Source organism: Gekko japonicus, unplaced genomic scaffold, assembly GCF_001447785.1.
Source record: "Gekko japonicus isolate JY-2015 unplaced genomic scaffold, Gekko_japonicus_V1.1 scaffold281, whole genome shotgun sequence".
In the NCBI taxonomy this organism is placed as follows: domain Eukaryota; kingdom Metazoa; phylum Chordata; class Lepidosauria; order Squamata; family Gekkonidae; genus Gekko; species Gekko japonicus.
In genome coordinates this window covers 966,986-993,728 of record NW_015174281.1, presented here as the reverse complement: position 1 = coordinate 993,728, position 26,743 = coordinate 966,986, and the positions used below count along the sequence as shown (strand labels likewise).

Below are 26,743 nucleotides of genomic sequence, written 5' to 3'. Positions count from 1 at the left end.
GTCACGTGGTGAAGCCCCGCCCCCTTCTTTACCCCGCCCTCTGCTTCGATCCTCATTCCGTTTGGGAATGAGGATGAAGCAGGAGGGTAAGTAGCCGGGCCTTCTGACACACTTCCGGTGATGTCAGGGGCGTGGCATATGCAAATAAGTTATGCTAATGAGTTATGCTAATGAGCTCCGGCAGCTCTTTTTCTACAACAAGACCCCTGGCTGTGACTATTGTACCCAGACAGAGCTGGAGGAAGGACTATTCCCTCCCTTGCATGGGAAAGGATAGAAGACAGTTTCTGAATGAGTGAGAACTACAGCCATCAGCAGCTCCCCTGAAGCAGGTATGCAAAACAAAAGGCTGGGACCCATTTTGAGACACCTGATATCCTTCCTATCTCCTTCCTAGGATGGGTATTTCCTTAGCTGCAGCAAACTGGGGCAAGACAGAACACAAGCCAGATGCAAATTTTCCTAATGGCTCTGTGCACCTACAATTTATTAGAAAGTCAGTTTGCATACAGAAGTACAGTTCCAGACATTTTGGGGGGAAGGGGGTAATGGAGACAGATAATTAAGGCTTTTGGTTCCTTTCATCAGCTCCAGGAAAGCCTGATGTCATCTCTTTAGTGAGGTTTGCTTTGCAAACAAGAAACAATAATGTCCCCCCCTGCCATGAAGATAGCAACAGGAGACACTGATTAGTTATTGTTTATGGGCCGGGCTGCCACATCTTGTCAAAAGTTCCTTCTCCAGTTCCAACAGCTTCTGGTAAAACTTCTCAGCCAGGTCTTGGTCGATATCCATCTGAAGGACACAATAGAACACAGCAGTGAAAGGTTAACAGGATGAGTTAAGCCCTTCCCTACCAAGGCTCACTCTACCCGTGTGGGGCACTACACCATTCATTCCCTGGCACCATTTACTGGACTCTAAAAACTGCATACTTTATTTCTGGGTCTCAGTTCTGCTATGCATGTGTGTAGGGCAGGTCCAATAACCTGTGCTATTGCTGATCAGTTGTTTGGTACAGCAGAAGTGAAACTGAGCTCCTTGCTTGTAAGCCAACTGACCAGTGCTATCACCAAACTTCTAAAAGGAACTGCGCAGATGTGGTAACTGGTAAGCAGAAAGTGCACATGCACTCCTTGCCCTCACATACAGGATTCTTCATCCAGCTAGGGATATGCACACCAAAGCTTATTTCCACATCCACTGGTCCTACTAGCTGGCTGGAGGCATTTCTTTTTTAAAAAATCTACTAGATGTATTCATGCAAATAATAAATGAGGCCATGGAATATTAGTATCAAGGATTGCTTTGCAGGTTGTTCTTTAAAAAAAAAAACAGATTGCCATCATTGCCTCATGTTAAGATAGCTTCTCATGGGACAGGTTTCTGAGTTTGTGTCCGTGTCTGCATGGATACACAGCAAGAATCTCCGCCAGAATGCACTAAGCAAGGGACTATAAAGATATTGGGTGTGTGTGTGTGTGTGTGTGTGTGGAGAGAGCTTTTAAAAAAAGGGAATGCTAAATTTTATTTTAGCCCTCCCAGTGCCTAGAGTTCCAGGCAATGCATTTCAATGACGCTACTCCAGAAAAAGTCCTTGGTAAATTGTGCCCTATATATCTCCCTCCTGGTCTTAATGTTAAGCCTAAATCGGCCATCCAAGGCAGCTACCTCACCTTACGAAAGGCCTGCTTCCCATTCCTTATGTCAGAGAACATTTGGATATCATGAATGGAAACCACAGTTATTGCATGATCTGCACAAATAGGTATGCTTACCTTGCGGACGTCTACATAGTTCTTCCCATATAATGTGGTACAGCTGTGCAATTTCACCAGTGGGTCCAGCGTCTCCGGCTTCTGCTTGAATAGCCAAACCTAGATGGGAGGGGCAAGCCATGAGCAGTGCATCACAGGCAACCTTCACTCAGGACAAACTCAAACTCTACCAGCACCAAGGACCCTCTCTGCAAAGCTTAACAGGTGCCAAAAAGTGTGAGAGGGCGAAGAATATCCACACAGAGAGGTGAGGGATATAGCACCAAGGTACACTCAGCCATGAAGAATCGGCAGATCATTTAGCAGCAGTATAGAAATACTGCCATCATTTGGACTGTTACCGCAACAAGCTTGTGCAGGGAAGTGGGAGACGTGCTTAATTTTTTATAGCAGACAGATGCTGGGGTTTAATACTATCTATATTTTCTTCTTTTCTGTTACTGTTTATTTGACCCAGTGGTCTCAAAAAGCTGTAATATTACCCAGGGGTCGTTTCGTAGAAAAAGAGCTAGGGGAACTCATTAGCATAACTCATTAGCATATGCCACACCCCCTGACATCAGGGGCCCGGCGGTGGACCTGCAAGGCCAGCGGGAGTGCGAGGAAGCCCCGCCAAGGCCCTCCCTGGCCCCAGGCAGGCAGGGGTGGGGAGAGGCGGGGAGGAAACAACTTACCCTCCCTCTTCTCCTGTCTCCTCCTGGCTGAATGAGGGCTGGAAGCGGGGCTTCGTCGTGTGCCCCGCTCCCCGCACCTCACCCGGGGGAACTGCGATCCCCCGCGTTCCCCCCGAAATGACCTCTGATACTACCTATCCTTTTAAAAAAAAAATCCATGTTTCTTCTCTCTCAGGCCTGGGCTACACTTGTGGCAGTTGGTAAAATCTGGAGACAACAGAATGGGCTGCAGGTGGTGGTGGTGCTTATATTTTAACTCCTCCCCCATGTAGAAAGTCCCCATAGATATAAAGGTATTGACGCAGAGAGAGAGAGGTTCTAGCCGAGCTCTATGTGTGCTGTGTTAGATTTCCACTTACAGAAAACTATTAACTTAGGAAAAGTTTGAACCAGGTAATTCTTTCCCTGTGGTCTGAAGTGGTACAGTTCTGTTAACTTAAACAAGGTTATACCATGCAAAAATATGTTAATAAATAAACTCATGCACTTATAAAGGTTATAAGTGTGCTTTATCCCAAGTATAACAGTAAGTATAAATGACATAATACATATCAACTACGTACAAAGCAAAAGTCAGAATTCAGTCTCTATGATGTCGTTTCCAAATGTCTGAAAAATCTGACATAGGAAAACTTATCCTGCTGTGTAAGAAAGTTCACTTCCTCCCGATTTCATCAGGGTGATGAAGCTTGTAGAGAGCGAGGATCCACACCCAACGGCATGGACATACTCCCGCAACGGGCTCAGCTGACCTGAAGGACTGAAATCTGGAGGCAGTTACGTTCCATCAATGTAACTTATTACCTGTGGAAACTGATTTCATTTGTAGAAGGATCGTCAGCTTTGAAGAAAAGGATTATTAGCTCTTGAGAAAGAGAATTTCAAAACAGCTTTTCTCAATAGTCTGTTGGGTGTGGATGTGGATCCTCACTTGCTACAAGCGTCATCACCATAATGAAGTCGGGAGGAAGTGAACTTTCTTACACAGCAGGATAAGTTTTCCTAAGTCAGATTTTTCAAGCGTTTGGAAAGGACGTCTTTGAATTCTGACTTTTGATTTATATGTAGCTGCATATGTATTGTATCTCATTTATATTTACTACTATATTTTGGGTAAAGCACACTTATAACCTTTGTAATTACATGAGTTCATTCATTTATTACATATTTTTGCATGGTATAACCTTGTTTAAGTTAACTATTCGTAGCTGTGTCCCCTGTTGACTTAGTGGTACAGTTCTGAGCAGTCAGCCAGCTTATTCTGCTACATAAGCAGCCCAGGTCTCGGTGTGTGGGGATAGGGTTACAGTCCTCTGCAGTGAGAAAATGGTTCTCCATCCATTCATCAGTGGTATTGGTCGTCCTTGTAGACAGGAAGGAACTGGACTAAATGAGAACGGCTAGAACGGTTTATGGAATAGACAAGGGGTCCCCAACCTTTTTGAACTAGTGGACACCTTTGGAATTTTGATCTAGGGTGGTGGGCACACCCACAAAATGGCTGCCACAAGAGGTGCAGCCAACCACAAAATGGCCATCACAGAAGATGGAGCCAACCACATACACACACACACACTCAGGAAGCCTAAGTGCAGGGGACAAGAAGAGTAGCTTTAAAAAAAACACACACCTGGGAATGAGGAGTGAGAGAACAAAACCAACACTGTGGTGGCAGCTGCTACCAAAATGATATTATTTTGATTTGCATAGCCAATCAGAAGACCTGCTGGAGCCCTCCCTGGCCCCACCCACATTCTATGAACATACCTGGCGAGCACTAGGAATGGTGTCAGCAGGTACCATGGTGCCCTTGGGGACCACGATGGGGACTACTGGAATAGACTTTCCTCTACTTACTCCACTAGAAGGCAACGGCTAGGCAACAGAAGCAGAGATGCTGGCTGGGAACCGCCAGGCCGCCCAGGCCACAACTCTGATCAAAAAGCGTGTCCTCGAAGTCGACTGTAGTCGTCTGATCTTGAGAACCTGCAGTGTTTGCTCACCCCTATCTTTTGGTCTTTCTTTCCCAAGATCTTTACCCCCCTATATGTACTATTCTTACCATCCCATGTTATTTTAGAGCTTTTATGTTTGCAAGACTGAATATTATTCCTACAATGGTTTTACAGGGGAGATTTTTGAATAGGTCCTAGTCTGACTGAATCTGCCCTTGTGGCCTTAATAGGATAGATACATTCTTTCATGCCCTCCTTGAAAGCAGGTTCTTTGAGAGTATAAGGGGTCACTATATTAAGCCTTTAATCAACCAACCGTCCCCCTACACTCTGGAAACCTTGGCACTTTTGCTCAGTGGTAAGGATCCTATTGTTTACCAGGGCTCTTTTTGTAGAAAAAGCCCAGCAGGAACTCATTAGCATAATAGGCCACACCCAACAGCAGAAACTCATTAGCATATTAGGCCACACCCCTGACAACACAGCTCATTAGCGCATTAGGCCGCACCCCCATGTTACCAGAAATGTGGTTATCCATCCACACCCACCTTTTGCTTCTTATTCTGTTTACCTTGTTTGTTGTCAAAACCCAGGGCTTTTTTTGTAGCAGGAACTCCTCTGCATGTTAGGCCACACACCCCTAATGTAGCCAATCCTAATTAGTTCCTGCTGTTGGGTGTGGCCTATTATTCTAATGAGTTCCTGCTGGGCGTGGCCAACTCGGGAGCCAGCCGGAATTCCGTTCCTGCGCGTTCCTGCCTAAAAATAGCCCTGGTTTATTCTAGCGAATGAAGAATCTGTCTCAGTCCTTTTAGCCCTCACATTAAAAAAGTAAGAAGCAAGTATCTTCTGCTGCTCAAGATCTGTGAATCAATGAGCTTCTAAGGGTATAAAAGGAAAGGAAGGAAAGGGCTATCCCCGCCGGCAAGGTAAGTGCCACTTGGCAACCCTAATCTTGCTTTAGATTTACTAGCAATAAACTGAATGTATTATTATTATTATTATTATTATTATTATTATTATTATTACAACACTAGCCCGAGCGCTACAGGTTAAAAACACCTTACCTGGGCTTCTGCTCCATTGTAGGGTGTCAGTGTATAAGTGTGAGTGAAAAGGCGGATCTGGCAGCAGGGCAAAACACAGAGGTTAATTTTTTTATTCTCCCTTCTACAATACTGGCACTAGATACATTCTCAAAATGGCAGGAAATACTACCCCAACCCAATCCCACCACAATTGAGGTCAAGCAGAAAATAGCCACTCTGACCTCCCCAATTACTATACAGTAAGACAGCAATCTTGCTTAGGGCTGCCAAGTCCCCCCGGGGGGCCGAAACCCCCCCGGCCCCAGAGGCCCGTTACCCAACGGTAACTCTATGGTTTTCCCTTGTATGGTCATGGCCCCGCCCCCAGCATGCCCGGCGTCATGACGTCACTTCCCTGTGACGCGCACGTGCCGGGAACCACACGGGAGTCCCCCACCGGCAAGGTAAGGGCCACTTGGCAACCCTAATCTTGCTTTAGATTTACTAGCAATAAACTGAGCCCTTGGCCTACAAATGTACCCCTTTCTCCTAGATATGCTGGGATTGGAATCTCTCCCCAGTTCCCCAAACTCTGAACATGTGAAGATGCTTCATGACCAAGTCAGACCCTTTTATCTTTCAAGGTCGGTCCTGTCTTCTCTGACTGGCAGCAGTTCCCTAGGATCTCATGTACAGGTCTTCCATATAATCTACTATCAAATGTTTTTAAACTGGCGCTAATTGGAGATTGAACCAGGACCTTCTGTATGCAAGGCAAGATGCTCTAGAGCAGGGGTCCCCCAGCTTTTTGAGCCCGCGTACACCTTTAGATTCCTGAGACAGTGGTGGACATAGCCACAAAATGGCTGTCACAAGAGCTGACGCCAGCCACAAAATGGCTGCCATCGCTTCCTTTCAGTGACACAATGAAGAACCTTCTGTCATGGTGGCAGCTGCTGCCAAAGCAATATTTTTAAAAATCTGCACAGCCAATCAAATCTCCAAAGGCCAATCTGAAGCCTTGCTGGGCCAAAACCTCACCCGGCCCAGGCCACTTTCTAAAAAAACTTGGTGGCTGCCAGGAAAGGTGTCGGCAACTGCCATGGCATTGATGGGCACCATGTTGGGGACCCCTGCTCTACAGTGAGTCATGGTCCCCCCCACTTTTTATAAGGGGTTCTGAAGATACCCCACTCACCAGCCACATGATGGGGAAAAATAACTTCCAGATGAAAGAAGGCAGGATTTCATACGTCATGTTGGTCATCACGACTCCTGGACACACAACACTGGAATATAGACCCTGTTGGGGAAGAGGGGAAACAAAGGCAAAAGGAGGGGGAACTGAATCCAAAGAGCACATATAAGCAGGGCTCTTTTTGTAGAAAAATAGGCAGAAACTCATTAGCATATTAGGCCACACCCCTGACAGCACAGCTCATTAGCACATTAGGCCGCACCCCCATGTTACCAGAAGTGTGGTTATCCAGCCACACCCACCTTTTGCTTCTTATTCTGTTTACCTTGTTTGTTGTCAAAACCCAGGGCCTTTTTTTGTAGCAGGAACTCCTTTGCATGTTAGGCCACACACCCCTAATGTGGCCAATCCTAATGAGTTTCTGCTATTGGGTGTGGCCTATTATGCTAATGAGTTCCTGCTGGGCGTGGCCAACTTGGGAGCCAGCCGGAACTCCGTTCCTGTGCGTTCCTGCCCAGAAATAGCCCTGCATATAAGGAATGTGTGCAGTGACTTAGCTTACTGGGAGAAGAGGGATAAGCTATTACAAGACTACCCCCACCTCTTCCCAGTAGTTTCCCATTCTGCTCTTTATGCATGCCGATTGCTTCAAGTAGCAGGGAGGATTATTTGTGAGAATGCATTCAGCTGGAAAAACCCACAAGGAAGAAAGGTCTCTAGGTGCCTTCTTGGAAACAGATCTGCTGGGGGAGGGGAGGTAGCCTTCAAAACATTCAATCCCTTAAGAGCAGCCAAGTACTGCACTGAAATATGGGAGTCCCTGTTGCAACATTTGTCATTAGGCTTTGGACAACCTCATGTGTTTCAACCTAAGTACCTCTGTATCTTTGAAATGGGAATAACTGAGGTACCTTCAACATACATTCACTGCACATGGAATAATGCCTGCATATATGATCAGAAATGACCAGGAACAAATATTTGCAATTACAGGGCCTGGGCCTACAGGGTTTCAACTTGTATGCATGTAGATGCTGCACCCATATTTAGGAGAATGCACACAGGAGAAACTGGGCCAGCATGCGCAATCGCATGCTCCCCTGTAGCAGCCACTGCACCAATGTGTCTTTCTATGCACACTGTGCTCATGTGGTGTGTCTTTGGAGGACAAAGACTGTGATTCCCCCTGCCTGTTTTCTAAGGCCTACACAGATAGGAGGAGAAAAGGATGCCTAAAAGATGAAACAAAGCCAAGGCAACTACAAACCTTCCCCCCAAATAGCTCAAATCCTGCACCTAGAACAAAGGCATCTGTGCACCAGTCTGTGCCATGAAAAAAATGATGAAATTAACCAGTTTGCTCAAAACTCCTTAGGCTGCCTAATTTCTTCTCCACCTGCAGGTCACAGAGAGGAGCTATTTTTAAAAAAACAAACCCTACTGAGCTCCCCGCCCCCTTTGGAAAGGCACCAGGCAGAGCTTACATACTTAAAGTTAATCTTTACAGCCATATGGACTAGAAACCCTTAAAAACACTCTGGGACACATTATGTCTCATTATTCTTCACCAACATTCACTGAAGCTCACCCCAGCCTCATCCCTCTTCTGAAAAAACAAGAGGCCGTTGCAGAGCAAAAGGAGCCACCCTCACCTGATTGCTGAAATGGCTGTTCAGAGCCACGCTAGCAAGGTCAGTGGCATATTTCGAGGAACTGTAGGCCTCTTTGCCTTGGCTGTGCTGGTAGTCGTCAAGACTGAAGTTAGACCTGCGGGCGCTGATCGAGGAGGTCCAAATGAGCTGGCTGGGCCTTCCAATACAGCAAAGCAAAGATTCCAGCTGCCGAATCTGAGTAGACAAGACACCAGGATTGCAGAAGAGTCCAGCTAGAGTTGACAACAGCTGGGGGGAGTCCTTTCCCTTGAACAGATGCTCAATGAATGGAAATGGGCAGGTGAAACTTTTCATTGTATGGAGAAAAATAAAATCTGGAAAATCTGGTCTCCAGATAACGGGGATCAGCTCCCCCTGGAGAAAATTTTGAAGGTGGGCTTTATGGCATTATGCCCCACTAAGGTCCCCCCCCCCAGGCACCATTCCCAAATCTCCAGGTATTGCCCAAGCAGGAGTTGGCAACACAGTTCTCCCTCCCCCACCCCAACCAGCATCTAGTGAGGCCAGCCAGGGACTTGACGCTAACCCTGGTTTTTTTCAGGTTTCAGTTTCTATTTTAAAATGTAAATACCTTATAAAAAGCAGAGGGTTACACATAACAAATGAACAATGTAAGGAAATCAGTAAGGCTCAGAGAAAGAAGAAGAGATTGGATTTATACCCCGCCCTTCACTCGGAGTCTCAGAGCGGCTTACAAACTCCTTTCCCTTCCCCTCCCCACAACAGACACCCTGTGAGGTGGGTGGGGCTGAGAGAACTCTGACAGAAACTGCCCTTTCAAGGACAGCTCTGACAGAAGTATAGCTTGCCCAAGGTCATCCAGCAGGTGCAAGTGGAGGAGTGGGGAATCAAACCCGGTTCTCCCAGATTAGAGTCCGCACACTTAACCACTACACCAAACTACACCAAGCTGGACACCCTCCTTATGTTTACTGCTCCAACACATTATATGGAAAGTCCATTATTCAAGAAATTTATCCACAAACAAGCTTAATGAGTATTCATAACATGTTAATTTAGTCAAGAATGCTGACCCCTGGTTTTAACAGTCCCATGCAAGCAGCAAAAACACCTTCAGGTTTATCAAGACCCTAGTGGGCTACCGTACATGGATGGAAGAGAGATTTCTCTCGTGCTCCGCTTCCGAAGGCAGTTTGGGAGGGAGGTGGGGGGATCCTGCCTCCAGGCGGGGGATGCTCACCGGATGCCTCTCCCCAATTAGCGAAGTGCTGACACTTGGAGAGCTGCTTGCAGTCTTTTGGCGGGGGGGGGGGGGAGGCACAGCTCAGCGCCCCTTCCAGGGCCCAGCACTCTAGGCGAATGCCTAGTTCGCCTAGTGGGTGAGCCGGCCCTGCACCTGAAGAGCACAATTTATCATAACGCAAAATCACACATGCCCTGATGTGGATAGCCCATACTAGCCTATCTCATCAGATCTCAGAAGTTAAGCAGGGTTGGCCTTGGCGACTATTTAGATGGGAGGACATCCAAGGAAGACCAAGGTTGCTATGCAAGGGCGGGCAGCCCTCAGCAAAGAGAGAAATTTGTCACAAAAGTCGACCCAAGTGTTGAAAGGGAGCTTAGAGCCAGCATAGACAATCAGATCACGATGGGAAGAACCACCTCTGTTGAAAGCGGGAAGTGCTGTCAAGTCGCAGTGACATATGGTGACCCTGCAGGGTTTTCAAGGCAAGGGACACTCAGAGGTGGTTTGCCATTGCCTGCCTCTGCATCGTGGCCCTGGTATTCCTTGGAGGTCTCCCCTGTCCACTTACTAACTGGGACCGACCCTGCTTAGGTTTTGAGATCATGTTCAACTGTGCTGTCCAAGTCAGGCAACTTCTGCTAGAATTTTTTATTCGGCTCTAAAAATTACAACATCAGAACCTGTTCTGCAGGATCTCCAGCCATAATTCAAGAGCAAGCGCTGTCAGGTCACAAGACGCATCGATGGTATTGCATCAGCTTTGACAAAAAGCATTCCCCGTTTCAATATTTTATAGGATTGGATCATTTTCCTGCCCTGTCAGTGAAAACGCAGCCCCTGAACTAAGGGTACCTTTCAGTATTCTGGGCCTGCCCTGTGCTACATTTACTGGGCCACCGATTTCAGTGGTAAGATCTGCTCTTATTGTCCCATATGGATTTAATCAACATAGAGCCCACCAGCCCCCAGCTCTCCCCTCAGATGGCCAGGAAAAGCCAAGAGCTTGGAAAATAGCCCAGTTGGAGGGTGGGGCAATGGAGGCATCGCCCCAGCCAATAGGAGAAAGGCACAGTCACTGGCACATCTCAGGTCCCTGACAGGCAGCCCAGCAACCAATTTGTGCCAGAACCCCAATCAGTACTCCAAATCTCAATAAAGTGGGATGATCCCATTTGCCAAAGGAATGCATTATTTTAAAGAGTTGAATGTATACCCCGCTCTTCACTTGGAGTCTCAGAGTGGCTTACAATCTCCTTTCCCTTCCTCTCCCCACAACAGATACCCTCTGAGGTAGGTGGAGCTGAGAGAACTCTGAGAGAACTGCTCTTCAGAGAACTGCTCTGAGAGAACTGTGACTGATCCAAAGTCACCCAGCTGGCTGCATGTGGAGGAGTGGGGAATCAAACCCGGTTCTCCCAGATTAGAGTCCGCCACTCTTAACCACTACACCAAACTGGCTCCTCAGGTGAATCTGATAGCATTTTATCTTTTAGTTTGCAAGAAATCATAGTGCTCTATTAAGTTCTGATTTTTTTTTAAAAAATACTATGTTTATTCTTCCAAGACACTGATACAGGGTGCAAGAAGGAAGGGGGTCCTACAGGGTGCAAGAAGGAAGGGGGTCCTCTCAAATTATCAGTTAGCCTTCGGGCTTCTTGGAGCTTTAGGACCCCCATATACTTGCACTCAAACAGCTTCAATCTTCACAGGATGTCTGAAACAGACACATCCTGGGGCCAAGGAACAGGGCGAGAGTAGACAAGAGCAAGGCCTCAATTTCTTTCATCCGGAGCTAAGTCAGAATGGTCTACATTATAGCGATAAAAATCCTTTATATGAGCAGTTCTCTTCTGGGACAGCCTTTGATATTGTAGCTCAAGGGTTCCCAATGTAGTGCCTTTCCTGACGCCCACCCAGTCTTTTTAGAAAGTGGGCAAGGTCCCAGCAGGGTTTTATACCCAGCAGGATTTCCGACTGGCCACTGGGGATCTGACCGGCTGTGCAGATTTTTAAAAATGTTGCTTTGGCAGCAGCTGCCACCACGACACAAATATCTGCAGTGTGTGACTGAAGGTAATCTGTGTGAATCAAAAGAAAACCCCAGTACGTTCATTTAAAAAGGCATCCTGTCAAACAGATCTCCTGCCTGAAATATTGAGTTACTATGAGAGTTATGCATAACCTAACACCCTGGCATTCTGTGGATGGCTCCGCCTCCTCTGGCAGCTATTCCGTAGTGGCACCCACCACCCTGTGGCAGAATTCCAAGGTGCCTGCATGCTCAAAAAGGCGGAGGATCCCCTGTTCTAGCACCCAAACAAGGGCTGGTTATGCGCCCCTCTTCCCTTCTCTTATGTGCCCAATGCTGGGGCCATGGGTTAAAAAAAACACACTGTAGATGCTTAGCGATGACAACCCCGTTGCCCAGTTTCCTCACTCATACAAAGTCATATTTCAATAAGCTTTCAGCCATAGACTGTACACAAGTCGAGTGCCACCACATTCAATTACCAACACCAGGCAAAAAGGAAGAGCACCACGGGTGGTGGTGGTGGTGGTGGCACAAAACAGATCCCGGATGCTCTCATGATCTGCAAGTGGTGATTTTCACTTGGGCACTGGAACTCAGGGCGATGTCTAGTTCTAATATTTTTTAAAAGCTTTATTTTCTTCCTATCGCACCCAAAATGGCAGCTAGTCCAGAACTAAGAAGGAACCGCACTGGAGAACCGATTGTTCGGAGCCTCCACTGAAGCTGCCACCTAGGACAGAATATGTACTATCTGTGCGGGTACCTGTAACCTGTTGCGAAATCCCTCTGTGTTCAAGACACAAAACCCAGTTACAGGACCAAAAGCTTCCCTACCAGTACGAAATGCCCAAAAAGGTTGGTTTCAAAGACTTCCTGCAGGCCGTCTGGAGTGACACGGTCCTCTTGACTCATCAGCCCTTCTGCCGTGGTCAGCATCCGATAGGCTCTCCTGGAAACAGAACAAGAAGTGGCAGGATATTCTGCAGAAGCGGGAAGACATCTGCCTTTAAGAAGCACCATTGTCCCTATTCTTACCCTAAGTGTGAGTGGTAAGTGGAGGTAAGAAGGGGAAATGCCAATCTTTAATTGTTTCTGTTTGACCCATTCTAGAGCGGTCGTTCTTACGCTACAGCGTCGAGGCCAATTTTTCAGTGGCTTCTCAAGATCACAAGAAAAATATAGGGAAGTGCCTGGAATTTCTGGGATGTTTCTATGATATGCTGAAGAAACATCCTGTTTTGTTTTTAATTAGACTGTAAGGCTTTCGTGCCTTGCTTGTGGGATCCCTGGGAGGCATATGGCTGGCTACTGGGGGAACAGATTCCTCCACTTGAGCCCTTGCTTCAGCCCAGCACATGTCTATTCTTTGCCTACTTGTGTTGCTAAAGACAGAAAACTAAGAACTCCCTGGCTGCATGCGTGGTTTTTCACGGAATCACAGACACACAGAAGATGGATGAAGACAAAGAAGAAGAGATTGGATTTATACCCCGCCCTTCACTTGGAGTCTCAGAGCGGCTTACAATCTCCTTTCCCTTTCCCTGCCCACAACAGACACCCTGTGAGATAGGTGGGGCTGAGAAAACGCTTCAAGAACTGCTCGAGAGAACAGCTCGTGACTGACACAAGGTCAATCCAGCAGCTGTATGTGGAAGAGTGGGGAATCAAACCCCATTCTCCCAGTTTATAGGGTCCATGCTCTTAACCACTGCACCAAACTGGACGTAATACCCAGGGGTAGTAAACTGCACGTAATTCCATGCTCTTAACCACTGCACCAAACTGGACATAATTCCTGCAGGTAGTAAAGAGCCTAGGGGTCATTTCCTCCGGCAGTAAAAAGCCCAGGGGGTGGGCACATGCAACAAGCCCCACCCCCTGCTCCCAGCAGCCCTCAGTCAGAGCAAGAAGCAGCCAGGTAAGTTGCAAAGCCCCCCTCCGGGGCCCCGGTCCAAAACAGTCCAGTGGGACCTTTAAGACCAAGTTTTATTCAGGTACAAGCTCTCCCTCCTCTGCGAGGACAGATCTGCACGTTCCCCCAATAGCTAGCAATCCAAAACAGTCCAGTGGAGCCTGAGCGGTGGGTGCTGCCTTCTGACACACTTCTGATGATGTCAGGGGGTGTAGCATATGCAAATTAGTTATGCTAATTAGTTATGCTAATGAGCTCCTGCACCTCTGTTTCTACGAAATGACCCCTGGTAATACCTGAGTTTCAACCTGGAAGTTTCATGTAACCACGAAGTCACATTGTGGGTGTAAAACAGCAAACTAGAATGACAGTCTGCAATTCAACAATATTTAATAGCCACTGTTCTAGATCGGGGGGTTCCTAAACAATCAGGCCCCAGACTTTTGGGAGGGTGGGGTAATGGTCATGTAAAGAGGCTGCAGGAAACAGGGGGACTACCTGGTAGAACAGACAATGGTGGCAGGCTGGAAGGCAGCCTTGATACAAGTTTCAATGAGGTGACATGGGGAGGCAATCATCCATGCTGCGGCCAGAGATATCTAAGGGCTGCAGCCGCTTTGGGTGAGCAGTAAGTTACTCAGTGGTAAAACAGGAGAGAGAAAAAAACATGCCTCGTAGGGCTTGTCACCAGGGAAAACAAAGATGAGGATTGTAAACCATTTTTATGCCAGTTAAGTATGGTTGCATAAAACCAAAGGCCAAAGCTGTTCCCGTGTCACATATACGAAGCAGTGCAAGCCCGGCAAAAGGAAACTTTTGTTCCAGTTGAAGATGTGCCATCACTGAAGCTAAGCAGGCTTTGACTGGTTAGAACTTGGATGGGAGACCACCTGGGCATGCCACATATGATTCTTTGAACCCCTCATAGGAAGGGCAGAATACAAGGCTAAACAAAAATGACCAGTGGTTAGGGCACAGGCTAGTTCTCTCCTGGTATGTTCCCCAAAGAGCCTTGAGCCCTATAGATCAACATCTTCTGGAGATCCCCGGTCCAAAAGGTACTGCCTAGCCTCAACCAGAGCCTTTTCAGCTCTGGCACCGGCCTGGTGGAACACTCTCCCGAGTGAGATCCGGCCCCTGCAGGATTTAATACACTTCCACAGGGCCTATAAAATGGAGATGTTTCATCAAGGCAGCAGAAGTTCATCTGGATTGGCCTCCCCTGCTCTGTCATACTTTGTTATGTTCCATCTTGTTTCATCTCTTTTGTCTACCCACTTGCCTCAGTATTAGTTAACATCTACTGTTGCATCCATGTAGAACCTGTGGGAATGGAAGCATTAATCTGTATTACTGACCGCCATCTTATTGTTTAACAGCTGATAGATGTTCATAGTGTTTGAGATTATTTTATATTTAGATTCATAGTTGTTATACTTATATCTACATTGTTGTAACCCGCCCTGAGCCTTGCTGTGCAGGGAAGGGTGGGTTAGAAATCAAATCAATCAATAATAGTTCTGGGAGCCACTTTTAGGCCTGTCCCTGTGAGTCCAACAACCAAATGCACAGTGGAGGTCTAACAAGGAAAATAAAAGGTAAGACATGGACAGAACGCAGATTATAATACTAGTCAGCAGCGTGATGTAACAGAGTGTCAGGCTAGGATCTGGGAGACCCAGGTTCAAATCCCCACTCTGACATCGACGTCTCCTGGGTGGCCTTGGGGCAGTCACACACTCTCAACCTAACCTACCTCAGAGGGTTGTTGTGAGGATAAAATGGAGGAGAGGAGAAGGATGAAAGCCACTTCAGGTTCCCATGGGGGAGGAAAGTGGGGTACAAATGAAATAAATACATAGATAAAATCATGTCTGCTCATGTTTGTCCCGCATATCTGGAGCTCAATGTGCAAACTGCTGACTTTAAGAAGGATGAACTGGAAAAAGAAGCCAAAGAGGTACAGAACGGACTTCATGAAAGGAAAGAATTCACACTTCTCAGCTTGGATCATTGAGAAAGGAGACAACATCTTAAACAGCAGGGGTAGCTGAAATACAAAGAGCTCCCGCTGTCCTTCAGAGCTGTGTATAAGGATGAACTGGGGCAAGAGCAGATGGTTACACCATAAGAAAGCTGCACCTATTGGGAGGGGCACAGAAGCCAAGGGAGATCAGGGAAGGGCAAGAATGCAAGACCTTGAAAGCAAGGAGCAAGTTCACAATGAATGCGATACGGAAAAAGGAGACAGTGAAAAGGAGAGGGGGAAATATGATGCCAGAATTGTTCCAAATACTGATATTGTAACAGGAGTGCAACATGTCTGGCAAATGAAGTTTGGCATTTGCCTAACAGTTTTCCTACACCTTCAGCTGCAGCAACTTTGGAAGAAAGAAAAAAACCCATTGCAACAATTAGATTACTTCCAGCTCTTATTGTGCGCCAGCTAAGCATACTGTGAACATCCAACACAAAGCAATTTTTCCTAACTTTCTTCCCTACTGAGGCTCAAAATTAGAGTGTACCGATAGTCTCTTGCATTTAAGGCTCATGGCCATCTGGGGCTGCTGCTCTTGGACGACAGAGTGGGATGTGCAAAGAGTGGGAGAGAAGTTATATTTGTCCAGCAAGGTACGTCCTGGATCCATGGGAGAAACTGTACAGTCAGACTCTCCCAAAAGGAAAGCCAGAAAAGGCTCCAAAGGGCTACAGATAAATGCGCCCCCTCTCTTTTCCTGCCTTCCAACCAACCATTCACCAACCATGGCTTTATTCTTTCTTCAAGCCATATCTATAAGTCACTCATCCTGTCACCTAATGGGTTAGTTCGGAAAAACTCACTGAACTGAACTGGCAACTTCCACCAATCCTCCCTTCCCACTGCGGGCGTACCCCTTCGTGCTGTCTCCCAGGGAACCCTGTCCCCCAGGAGCAGCACTGTAAGGAAAATCAGTGGGCTTCAATGGAAGAGGAGACTGAGAAGTTCTGCAAAGTGCCACTGATGGAAAACTGAGTCTGGGTCTCGGCATGTGGATGCAGGGCAGCATTCCACAGGTGCAAAAACTTCCACCTGCAGAGTATGACATTAGGCTCCTCCCTCCCATGACAGCCCCCTGAAATCCTGCTTCAAGGGAGGATTTCCCAGGAGCAGGATTTCGGGGGCATTTTGGGCTCCCATGGAACAGAGAGCCAAGCAAGTCACTCTCCAAGAGCAGAAGTCTTTGCACCCACACAGGGCCGGCTCGAGGTGTTTCTGCGCCCTAGGCGAGGCTGCCTTGTGGTGCAGAGGCCAACCTCCCGGTGGGGCCTGAAGACCTCTGGAGCCAGCCACCCTTTTGCTACCACCGCCGCCACCTCCCCACCTCCCGCAGCTGTCAGACCCAGCGAGCACGCCCCACATGTTCCTGCAGCGCCCTCCAAGATAGAAGAGAGATTTCTCTCCGAAGGCAGTTTGGGAGGGAGGTGGGGGGGATCCTTTCTCCAGGCGGGGGATGCTCATCGGATGCCTCTCCCCAATTAGCGAAGTGCTGACACTTGGAGAGCTGCTTGCGGGCTTTTGGTGGCGGGGGGGGAGGCACAGCTCAGGGCCCCATCCAGGGCCCAGCACTCTAGGCGAATGCCTAGTTCGCCTAGTGGGTGAGCCGGCCCTGCACCCACAGAAATACTGTGCTGGGTCCAGGACAACACATTATATGTTTGGAAAACAATAATAAACACTGGTTCCTAAATACAGCTAGCACTTTCATCCTGCAATATGCTTGATCAAACACTGGGTTTGATCTTAACTGGGGAGAGAGGAAGGATGGGACCCATCCTAATAAATGAAGTTAACTGGGAGAGGGAAACGACAGTGAATCCAGGCTACGCTCTGATCCGCTAATATTTTTATCTTCATATCATGAAATGCAGCTCTGAAACAGCGAGGTCTTGAAATGTACTTTATATTCAAAATAAACTTTGACGTTCTTAGAACTCTAGCAGGGTAACATGCAAGAAAGGAAGCAGAAGAGCAAGACAACAGCCTCTTTCTTCGCAGTAGAAAGAGTCAAAATTGTGTCAGTCTGTCTCAGAGGAAGGAGATCCATGAGAGTTAGATGGGCTCAGGTTTGTAACATAGGCAGTGATGAAGACCACATCTATTTCACTCGGCCACCCAAAGCAATCTCCTAGACAATGGAACGTCCATTCATCCCTTCCCTTCACAAAGCCAGGCAGAGAATCAAGATGCGTTAGTGAGCTGGATGTGCTATACCTGGAGAAGAGGCCATGCACAAAAGCTGAGAAGCTGATACGTGGATTTACCATGATCCCAGCATTCAAGAAGAGATAATCTACATGCTGAAACCTGCAAAACAGAATTAATTATTGTCAGTTACTGCCAGAAGAGAAGGACAGTCTTGAGCACTTGCTACACAGAACTGGTCATACAAAATACATGTGTTAGGACCTGAATTCTGGGTCAACTGACCACCATCTTACTTTGGCAGCCAGTTGATGCAGTTCGCATTGTCATTCGATGCTGTTTGTACAAGACAGATTCAGGCTGCAGGTTTCACAGCCTCCCAACATATACAAAACTGGCATACTAGGAAAAAACTGGGGCGAACAGTTTCCTTTAATATGGTAGTTTTATGTGTGCAAGAATATACAACCCCACCTCAACCTGGAGCCTGAAGAGGTATAGACCAGGAAAATCTTTGATGCTCTGGACTCTGGGTCATCGTGCATTACAGGAAGACTGCTTAGGAAAGAACTGGTTATGACACAGTCCAGTGCTGCAAAGACAAGTTCCTAACTTCTCCCCCTCCAGTTACAGCCCTCCAATTACATCTCACTATTCACAGGTGGCAGGGTGTTTGCTACCACTTGATCACACTGGCCACAAAGTGTAGGTTCATCATGCGGCAATGAAGACCAAAACATACAGCATGGTAACTTCCTCCCCTGGCTCTGTCAAGCCATCCTTTTCAATAGGTGACAAGGAGGCACAGGCAGGCTTTAAAGTTCACGCTGACCAGGTGAGTACCTTGAATTCAAAATGTCTGGAGATGGAGAAAGAAGGGGGAGATTTAGCCTATCTACGTATTTTACCTTTGCTGATCAGAGCTAGGATTCAAAAAAGGATTGGGAGAGATAACTTCTGTGCCTTTTAACCAGGCGTCTAGCTCCGACTAACAAAGTAAGAACGAAGCAAACCTCTTGAAACAGTAATACTTCTTGGTAAGATTTTTAGCTTTTTATTGGAAATACAAAGTTTGGATTCAAACTTAACAAAAACTTTTCACTGAGCAAGTTGTCGATGCTTTTATTGCCTAATCCATTTACTTCAAAGTAAACCCCACTGAATTCGAAAGAGCTAGCTCCCAGGTAAGCACGCAGAGAAGAGAGGTCTTGGAAGAATACAGGGAAGGTCTGTACCAGAAACCCTTATAATTGAAATTTTAAAAGAAAATTATTCTACTTTTTAATAATAAAAGCATTTGCACTCATGAAACATTAAAACAGTAACAATCCATGAAAATTAGCTCAGCATATTCTTGCCAAATGATGGGTTCTCTCCTGAAGCAAATTTATATCTGCTTGTACTGGCATTATTTCTGGCAATGGTTCTTGAATTGTGGGTTGGGACCCGGAAGTGGGTCATAGGGCCAGGAGGATGGAAGTAGAACAGAGAGAGCTGGGAAAAGAAATAGTAAATTTGGTTTTGCCTACGCTTCATATATGAAATGGCCATAAAATACAGCACGCTGCTCAGTAATGCAATATACTTGTAAACACTTAAAATGAAAAACATGAACTTGTTTAGTATCAACCAATGCGAGATTCTTGTATTTTATACCAGAGAGTGAAAAAACTAGTGTGGATTTACTCTACTTTTTGGGACCCACTTGCAAAGCAAGTTTAGATGTAGACTCCACTTTAGAAAGTTTGGAAGGAACTGACACCTGTCACAACAGTTGACACAACATCTGACACAACAGTTGACAGTCGAGATCCACCTTTGTAACCCTAAGGGGCCAAAGTGAAAGATCTTACATGCCAAAAAGCTGAGGCGGCTGAGAAAGAGAGAAGAAACCGAAGACGCCTCCGGCCTGTTCCTTCCCCTCACCTCTGTTTCTCTGCAGTGCCATGGTCCTACGGCCTGATAAGTGATATTATGAATTAGGTTTTATTATGATGTTACTCTGTGATGTTACTCTGCAATTTTAATTTTACTCTGCATGATTTTTTATTTAGATTACTGTATCTTTATTTATATGCCAATAAAAGGCTTTGGATGAATGGACATGCCAAAAATTTGGTTCCGTCATGAATGTTGATTGAAAAGTAAACCTCAGAATAACTTTTCCAACCTCTGTGCAGGAAACAATGTATCTTTTAAGAACTGGGCTGGAAAAGTAGATTCTTGCCTATGGAAACTTATGGCACAAAACAAATGTTCAGTTTTCAAAGAGCTACAGGCAAGTGTAATGCTATTCGATGGTTCGGGGGGAAATGCACACGTGCAGGGGGGAGAGAAAGATCAATCTTAAAAATGGGAAAGAAAAAAACGTCAAAAGCCACAAAATATAAGCATTCATGGCTTCTTTAAACAAAATAAAACCTGAGGTTACATTTCTGTAGGATGAAACTGCCTGTGTTTGGATAAATACCTATGGTAACTGCTGCAAGGTAAGACTGAACTTCCTTGCTGACTAGTTGAAAACGGCAGCTGGTTACAACTCTTGCTACAACCTGCGGATTCCTGAGAAGGATGGAACTAGACTTTGGTTATGGGCCTGGGTATAGGTTGTCCGGCTGCCCACACATTCTGGAGATAGCATTATTTCACATGGTTAAATCCATCCCCTGGCAAACCAACTCGTGTTCCCAAAGAAGAGCCCCTGAGAAGGACTATCAGAACATCTGAACAGCGATGCTATAGACTGCCTGTTAAGAACTGTCTTTGGATTTGTCCCGTCATCTTGGGGTTTTAGAGTTCTGATTATCACTGAGCAATTTATGTGATTTAGAACTGGGTTTCTTTTAAATTGTATAGTATGTTTTAAATTATGGATATATTGTTGTTTTACTGTAGCAAGTTTATCTTGCCTTGTGAGCCGCCCTGAGCCCTACGGGGGAGGGCGGGGTATAAATTTGATAAATAAATAAGAACTTCTTATCTGCTGGCATAAGTATCTAGCTCCACCTTAAAAGGCTTTAAGTATCACACTGTTGCATCAGACCAGTATGGCTATACTCACAGAATTCTGCAACATGGACAGGGGCTGGAAAACTACATGGGAGAACCGTTTTGTGAAAGTAAGATGAGTTAAGGAAATGACTCCTTACGGAAAGCCACAGGGAGCCCCATGCAAATTGTCCCCACTCTCCCACGCACCTCTTCTTGATCTCTTTGGCTGCACTGAGGACTGATTCCACACTGCCGACGTCTACTTGAACAATGCTGACGTCTGCATGGGGAAAGTAGGACAGCAGCTTCTTACGGGTGGCATTGGCCTTCTCCATATTCCTGCAGGCAAGACACAGATGGAGGCTGGCATCTTCCTGGAGAAGGCGCTCACACAAGGCAGAACCAATTCCGCTGCAACAGAAAAGAATAATGAGGTGTGCTATCAAACTTATGGATCAGCTGCTTACAGGAACAGCCTGAACTATATTGGGAGCCCTTTCAAACTGCTCACTCCTTTTACAAAGAGCCCACGGAAAGAGCTACAAGATATGCTATCAGGTTTATGAATTAAGGGTTTACAAGAACCACCTCACCACCAGCAAGCCCTTGGACTTATGCTAGAAGAGCCAGGGCAACTCACACTCATTACAGAAAACTCCCTGGCAACCCATATACATTCTTCAGGAAAATGTCACCCTGGGATAAAAGGTGGGCTAGAAAGTGAAACTTCCTTATGATGGAAGAAAGCTTGAGTCCAGTGGCACCTTTAAGACCAACCAAGTTTCATTCAAGGTATGACCTTTCATGTGCATGCACACGTCCTCAGATACAGTGTGCATGCACATGAAAGGTCGTACCTTGAATAAAAAATTGTTGGTCTTAAAGGTGCCATCGACTCAAACTTCGTTCTGCTGCTTCAGACCAACATGGCTACCCACCTGGATCTTCCTTATGATAGGTAACAGTCACCTATTCCTTTTGTAACTCTATACTTATCATTGCAGAAACTTCCACACAATCCTGGTTCAAGCACCCCTCTTTTTTTGGAGAAGACTGGAGACCTTGTATGCCAGGAAGAGAAGGTCTTAATCTGGAGCAATGGGAGGAGTTGAATGCAAGGGAAATAAGAAGAAGAAGAGAAGAGATTGGATTTATACCCCGCCCTTCACTTGGAGTCTCAGAGCGGCTTACAAACTCCTTTCCCTTCCCCTCCCCACAACAGACACCCTGTGAGGTGGGTGGGGCTGAGAGAACTTGAACACAAACTGCTCTTTTTCAAGGACAGCTGTGCCAGAGCTTGTGACTGACCCAAGGTCACATCAGCAGGGGCAAGTGGAGGAGTGGGGAATCAAACCCAGTTCTCCCAGATTAGAGTCTGCACACTTAACCACTACACCAAACTGGCCCTCATGGACCTCTATGGCACTGCCATGCTGGGTTATTGAGAAGACTCGGTGATCTGGCTCCAACAGGGGAGGAGAGAAGAATGTAAGCAATGGGCAAACTGAAGGCAGGAAAACAGCAGAGAAACTGCCCTCAGAGGTAGTTCTCTTGCCCTAGTTTCTACAGGCTCCCCTAAAGAATACAGGAGAATGGATGACAGAAATTCCTGATGATTTTGTCTTGAGACACACATCTGACCTCACCTGGTCTACTCAGTGCTTTCAGTCTTTCTGGAATGAATGCCCATTCAAAGGTAGTTATGAGAGGCTGCTTTTTGCACCTTCCCTACTTTGCTCTTGCTCCCTTGTTAAAATACATATAATCCCTTATATTTTATTGGAGTGCCCTCTAAATTCTAATCTAAGATGCCATTTTATTCTACCATGGCTGGTGAATTTCAACGATTTGAATTCAAGCAGAACGGTCCCTTTCCTACTCTCAGATCAAAGTCCTAATATAACCTTAGAATCATAGAGTTGGAAGGGACCTCCAGGGTCAATCTAGTCTAACCCCCTGTACAACTCAGGAAATTCACAAATACCTCCCCCCACACCCCCAGTGACCCCTGCACATGCCCAGAACATGACAAAAAACCCTCCACGATCCCTGGCCAAGCTGGCATGGAGAAAAATTGCTTCCTCCTGACCCATCACGCATGCTGTAGCCAACAAACAGCACTCAAAGATGAAAAACCACACAGATTGTTTGGGGAAGGGGATTTGTTACCTACCTCGGATGTTCCAAAAAAATATTCCTTTTGTCTTTTGGGAAATAAACAGAGATTATAAATGTAATTTCAGATTGTTATACCATTCAAGGAATTGAGTCAGAGCTTTTATTGGAGAAAGGAAAGAAATTAAGCACAGGTGAAAGGCATCAGTAAGAAAGATTAGAACCCACACTGCCCAATCCATACACATTCGCTTGCTAGCAACTGTTAACGTTTGGCTCAAAGACTTACACTCAAGCAAGCACACAAAGAATCCAACTGCAAATTATGTTTTGTAGAGGGTTTGATTTCAAACTTTCAAATGTCTTTTTTTTAAAGAAGTTTTGTAGAGGGTTTGATTTCAAACTTTCAAATGTCTTTTTTTAAAAAAAGAAGTTTAAAAAGTGCTTAGTTTTGAAACAGGCAGACCACTGAATTTTAGCAGGTATACCCACCCCAAATATCCCATTCGCCAAAACTAATTTTCTAAACATTGCCAGAAAAGAGTCAGTGATCCAGAATCATCCTCTTCCCCCAAACAGGCAATTCCAGCCCACTCTTGATCTCTTAATCTTACCTAGTTTGAAGTTTTGAACCAGCAGGTTCCATTTAGCTATTGCAGATAATAGCTGTCAGTTTATAGAGTTCAATGACCCTTGAAAGACTGGCAGTCATACCACATCACGTGCCACAGATTTTGTCTTTCTTTCGCCTGCCCTGAACTTAATTTTACTAGGTGAACCTAAGCTCTAGTTTTGTGATAAGGAGACAAAATTCTCCCTATGCTACGCAGAACCACTTTAGAAATCTATTTTTCTAAACAAAAAAGGTCCAGACACTTTAGCCTCTTTTTCACGCATACCAAAGGTGACCCTCCAGTACCTTTTCCAGTGCTACGATATCTTTATTGAAATAAGATGACACGACAGAATTGTACATGGCATTCCACATGCAGCTGCACCACTAATTTGATACTGGTAGTTTTATTTTCAGTGATGTACAGATAGAGATTAGAGGCTGAGTTTCAAACAACAACCCTTTTCTCTAAGCGTTGGATTCAGACTACATTGGCAATACCTATTAGTTCCTGTTTCCCCTTGTAGACCCCCATGTCATTCTTCAGGTCCCCCCATCCCGCAGGAATAGTGGTGCACACAGATGAGTGAGCTGCGGGAGGAGTTCTATTCCGCTGATGTAAAATTTAGACAGGATCCATCCAGTGTTCCCTCTAAGCTGAGTTAGTGTGAGCTAGCTCACCGTTTTTTACCCTCTAGCTCAGGAAGGATGGCTCCAGAGCAAACTAATTTATACAGCAGCCAAATCGCTCGCTCACAGCTTTAATACCAGTAGCTCACAAAGTAGAATTTTTGCTCGCAAGACTCCAAAGCTTAGAGGGAACATTGGATCCAATCCTAAGCATCAAAATAGACAATTATCAAAATAACATCACTGAATCCTAGCAATCGCATTTGATTCTGCTGAATATCTTAGCAAATCCATAACACAGCTAATATGATACAGATATAATACTGATTTCAAAAACTTTCCCCAATCTAAATTTAAAAGCAGCAGAACAAAGTTAACATAAAAACATAAGAGAAGCCAATGTGTGTGTCGAAGACCTGTGAGAAGGGTTGCCAACCTCCAGGTGGAGCCTGGAGATCTCCTGGAATTGCAGCTGATCTCAAAATAACAGAGTTAAGAACATAAGAACATAAGAGAAGCCAATGTTGGATCAGGCCAATGGCCCATCTAGTCCAACACTTTGTCACACAGTGGCCAAAAATACCAGGTGCCATCAGGAGGTCCACCAGTGGGTCCAGGACACTAGAAGCCCACCCACTGTTGCCCCCCCCCAGCACCCAAGTTCGAGTCCAGTGGCACCTTTAGGACCCACAATGTTTTATTCACATTATAAGCTTTCGTGTACAAGCACACTTCCTCAGATACAGTGGATCAGAACCTTTTCAACCATTACTTATACTGTGTGGGGGTTTGACACAGTTTGACCTCTCCCCAAACCTCCTTAACACAAACGGGCCTCTCTCTACCACTGACACACACAGCACTGATAATTGGTTCAGGATACGAGAAGAGCTCCCTCTATAAGGAAAGACACGTAGGCCAGGGATAAGCAACTGTCAGCATAAGAGCCAAACCATAGCTTGCCAAACTATTGTGCCTGGCACACAGGACCAGTTTCACACCTATGTAGATAAACTTGCAGGAGCTTGGGGCACAGTGGGCAAAAAAAAATCTCATTTCCAAAGAGGCAGCATTCGGCTGCTTAATCAGGTACAAATCTGCTTCTGCTGTCTACCATGTTGGCCAATGCAAAAGTAATAATATAACTCAGAGACATGTATTAAGGGGAGAAAGTTTAATATTAACGATATTTAATTTTAAAAAATCTATACACATTTTAGGCTGTACTTAGAATAGGGAGGCGCTGCCTCCCCTCCCCCCCCCCATCTTCCTAGAACGTCATCCTTCTCCAAAGTCTCCACTTGCATTTGTCCCCCAACACTTTCCAGCCACACCGGAGGAGGACTCCCAAAAGAACACAGTAAGCACGGTCAAGCCAGAGACAAACACTGGAGAGACTGCGAAACACATGCGTGATGCTGCCGATGGAAGCCAGCGGGATTCAGACGTGCTTGCGACTCGTGTTAGGAACTTGCATTCATACATTACGCTTGGCTGACTCGTATCAGACGCCCACATACTTTTTCACTCAAAGCCAGGCAAGCGCTTCCCCCACCCCTTCCCGGCACCGCCTCATACTCCCTCCTTACCTGCTGGCGCCAGTGACCACCGCGACCCTCTGCATGGCGCTACCGGCAAGAGCTGAATGAATGAATGAAGGCGAGACTGCAGACCCGCCGCTGACTATAGGAACGGCATGGAGGTCCCGCCCCCGAGGTGGTGAGACCACGCCCCAAACCCCCCTCACCAACAACCAGTTACCGAACACATGGAAGCACCGCCCCCATTCGAGCAGGGCTATGCCCGAGTCGGCACCGTACCGTGGCCTGGGCGCCGCACCGAGCACAGTCAAACTCAAGCCACGCCCAATAAGAGAGCCGGTCTCGGCGCTAATGAGGGGAGCGTGGCGTGACTATAGCACGATGACAGGCAGGAGGCAAAGGGGGGAGGCTAGCCAATCGGGCGGGCCGTGAGCCTTCGGAGGGCGGGCTACTCCAGGTTCCCGTTCGTGGCGCTGCGGTCTTCTCATTGGCGGAGTGTCGCTAGCGTCACACATTCTACTACTGCTGCTAGATCAGCAAAATAGAGTTGCGGCCGGCTGTGTTGTCCCGCGCAAACTCCAGAACGAGAACCCTCCCAGTCCCTGGGAAGCTTCCAGGCATAGAGGACGACGACTAGCGCCTTTTAAAAGGAACTTTGGGGAAGAGGCAGGGGTATGCTGTCGGTTGTAATTCACAGCCATAGAGTGGAGTGCTGGAAGTTAAAGACCTGTGCTTTGCGTGCACGCACACCTTGCCTTGTCGTGACTTAGAGTCGTCATATTGCATGCCTTGATACAGGACGTACTAAGACTAAGGACAACGATTGCCCATAGGGAATACATGAGTGCCCATAGAGAATAATGGAGAGGAGGCTTGCCCAGAGGAGACACTGCAGTACATAATTGCCAATAGAGAATTCATAACTGCCCATAGGGAATAATGGAGTACATAATTGCCAATAGAGAATCCATAATGCCAATAGAGAATCCATGACTGCCCATAAGGAATAATGGAGGGAACGCTTGCCCATAGGGGATAATAGAGTACATAATTTCCAATAGAGAATTCATAACTGCCCATAGGGAATAATGGAGTACATAATTGCCAATAGAGAACCCATAATGCCAATAGAGAATCCATGACTGCCCATAAGGAATAATGGAGAGGACGCTTGCCCATAGGGGATAATGGAGTACATAATTTCCAATAGAGA

At 46.3% G+C, this 26,743-nt stretch overlaps 1 protein-coding gene across 1 annotated transcript; it reads right to left on the bottom strand.

Moving 5' to 3' along the window:
* Window positions 1-478: 478 nt before the first annotated feature.
* Window positions 479-25,785, bottom strand: HSD17B7 (hydroxysteroid (17-beta) dehydrogenase 7). The gene is made up of 9 exons (XM_015423869.1): window positions 25,579-25,785; window positions 20,839-21,042; window positions 17,710-17,802; window positions 12,380-12,494; window positions 8,286-8,480; window positions 6,634-6,738; window positions 5,475-5,531; window positions 1,779-1,877; window positions 479-795 (listed from the first exon to the last, which is right to left on the bottom strand). Exons 1-9 carry the CDS (start codon window positions 25,611-25,613, stop codon window positions 694-696), a joined length of 1,005 nt encoding a protein of 334 aa, XP_015279355.1. The 5' UTR covers window positions 25,614-25,785; the 3' UTR covers window positions 479-693.
* Window positions 25,786-26,743: the final 958 nt, after the last annotated feature.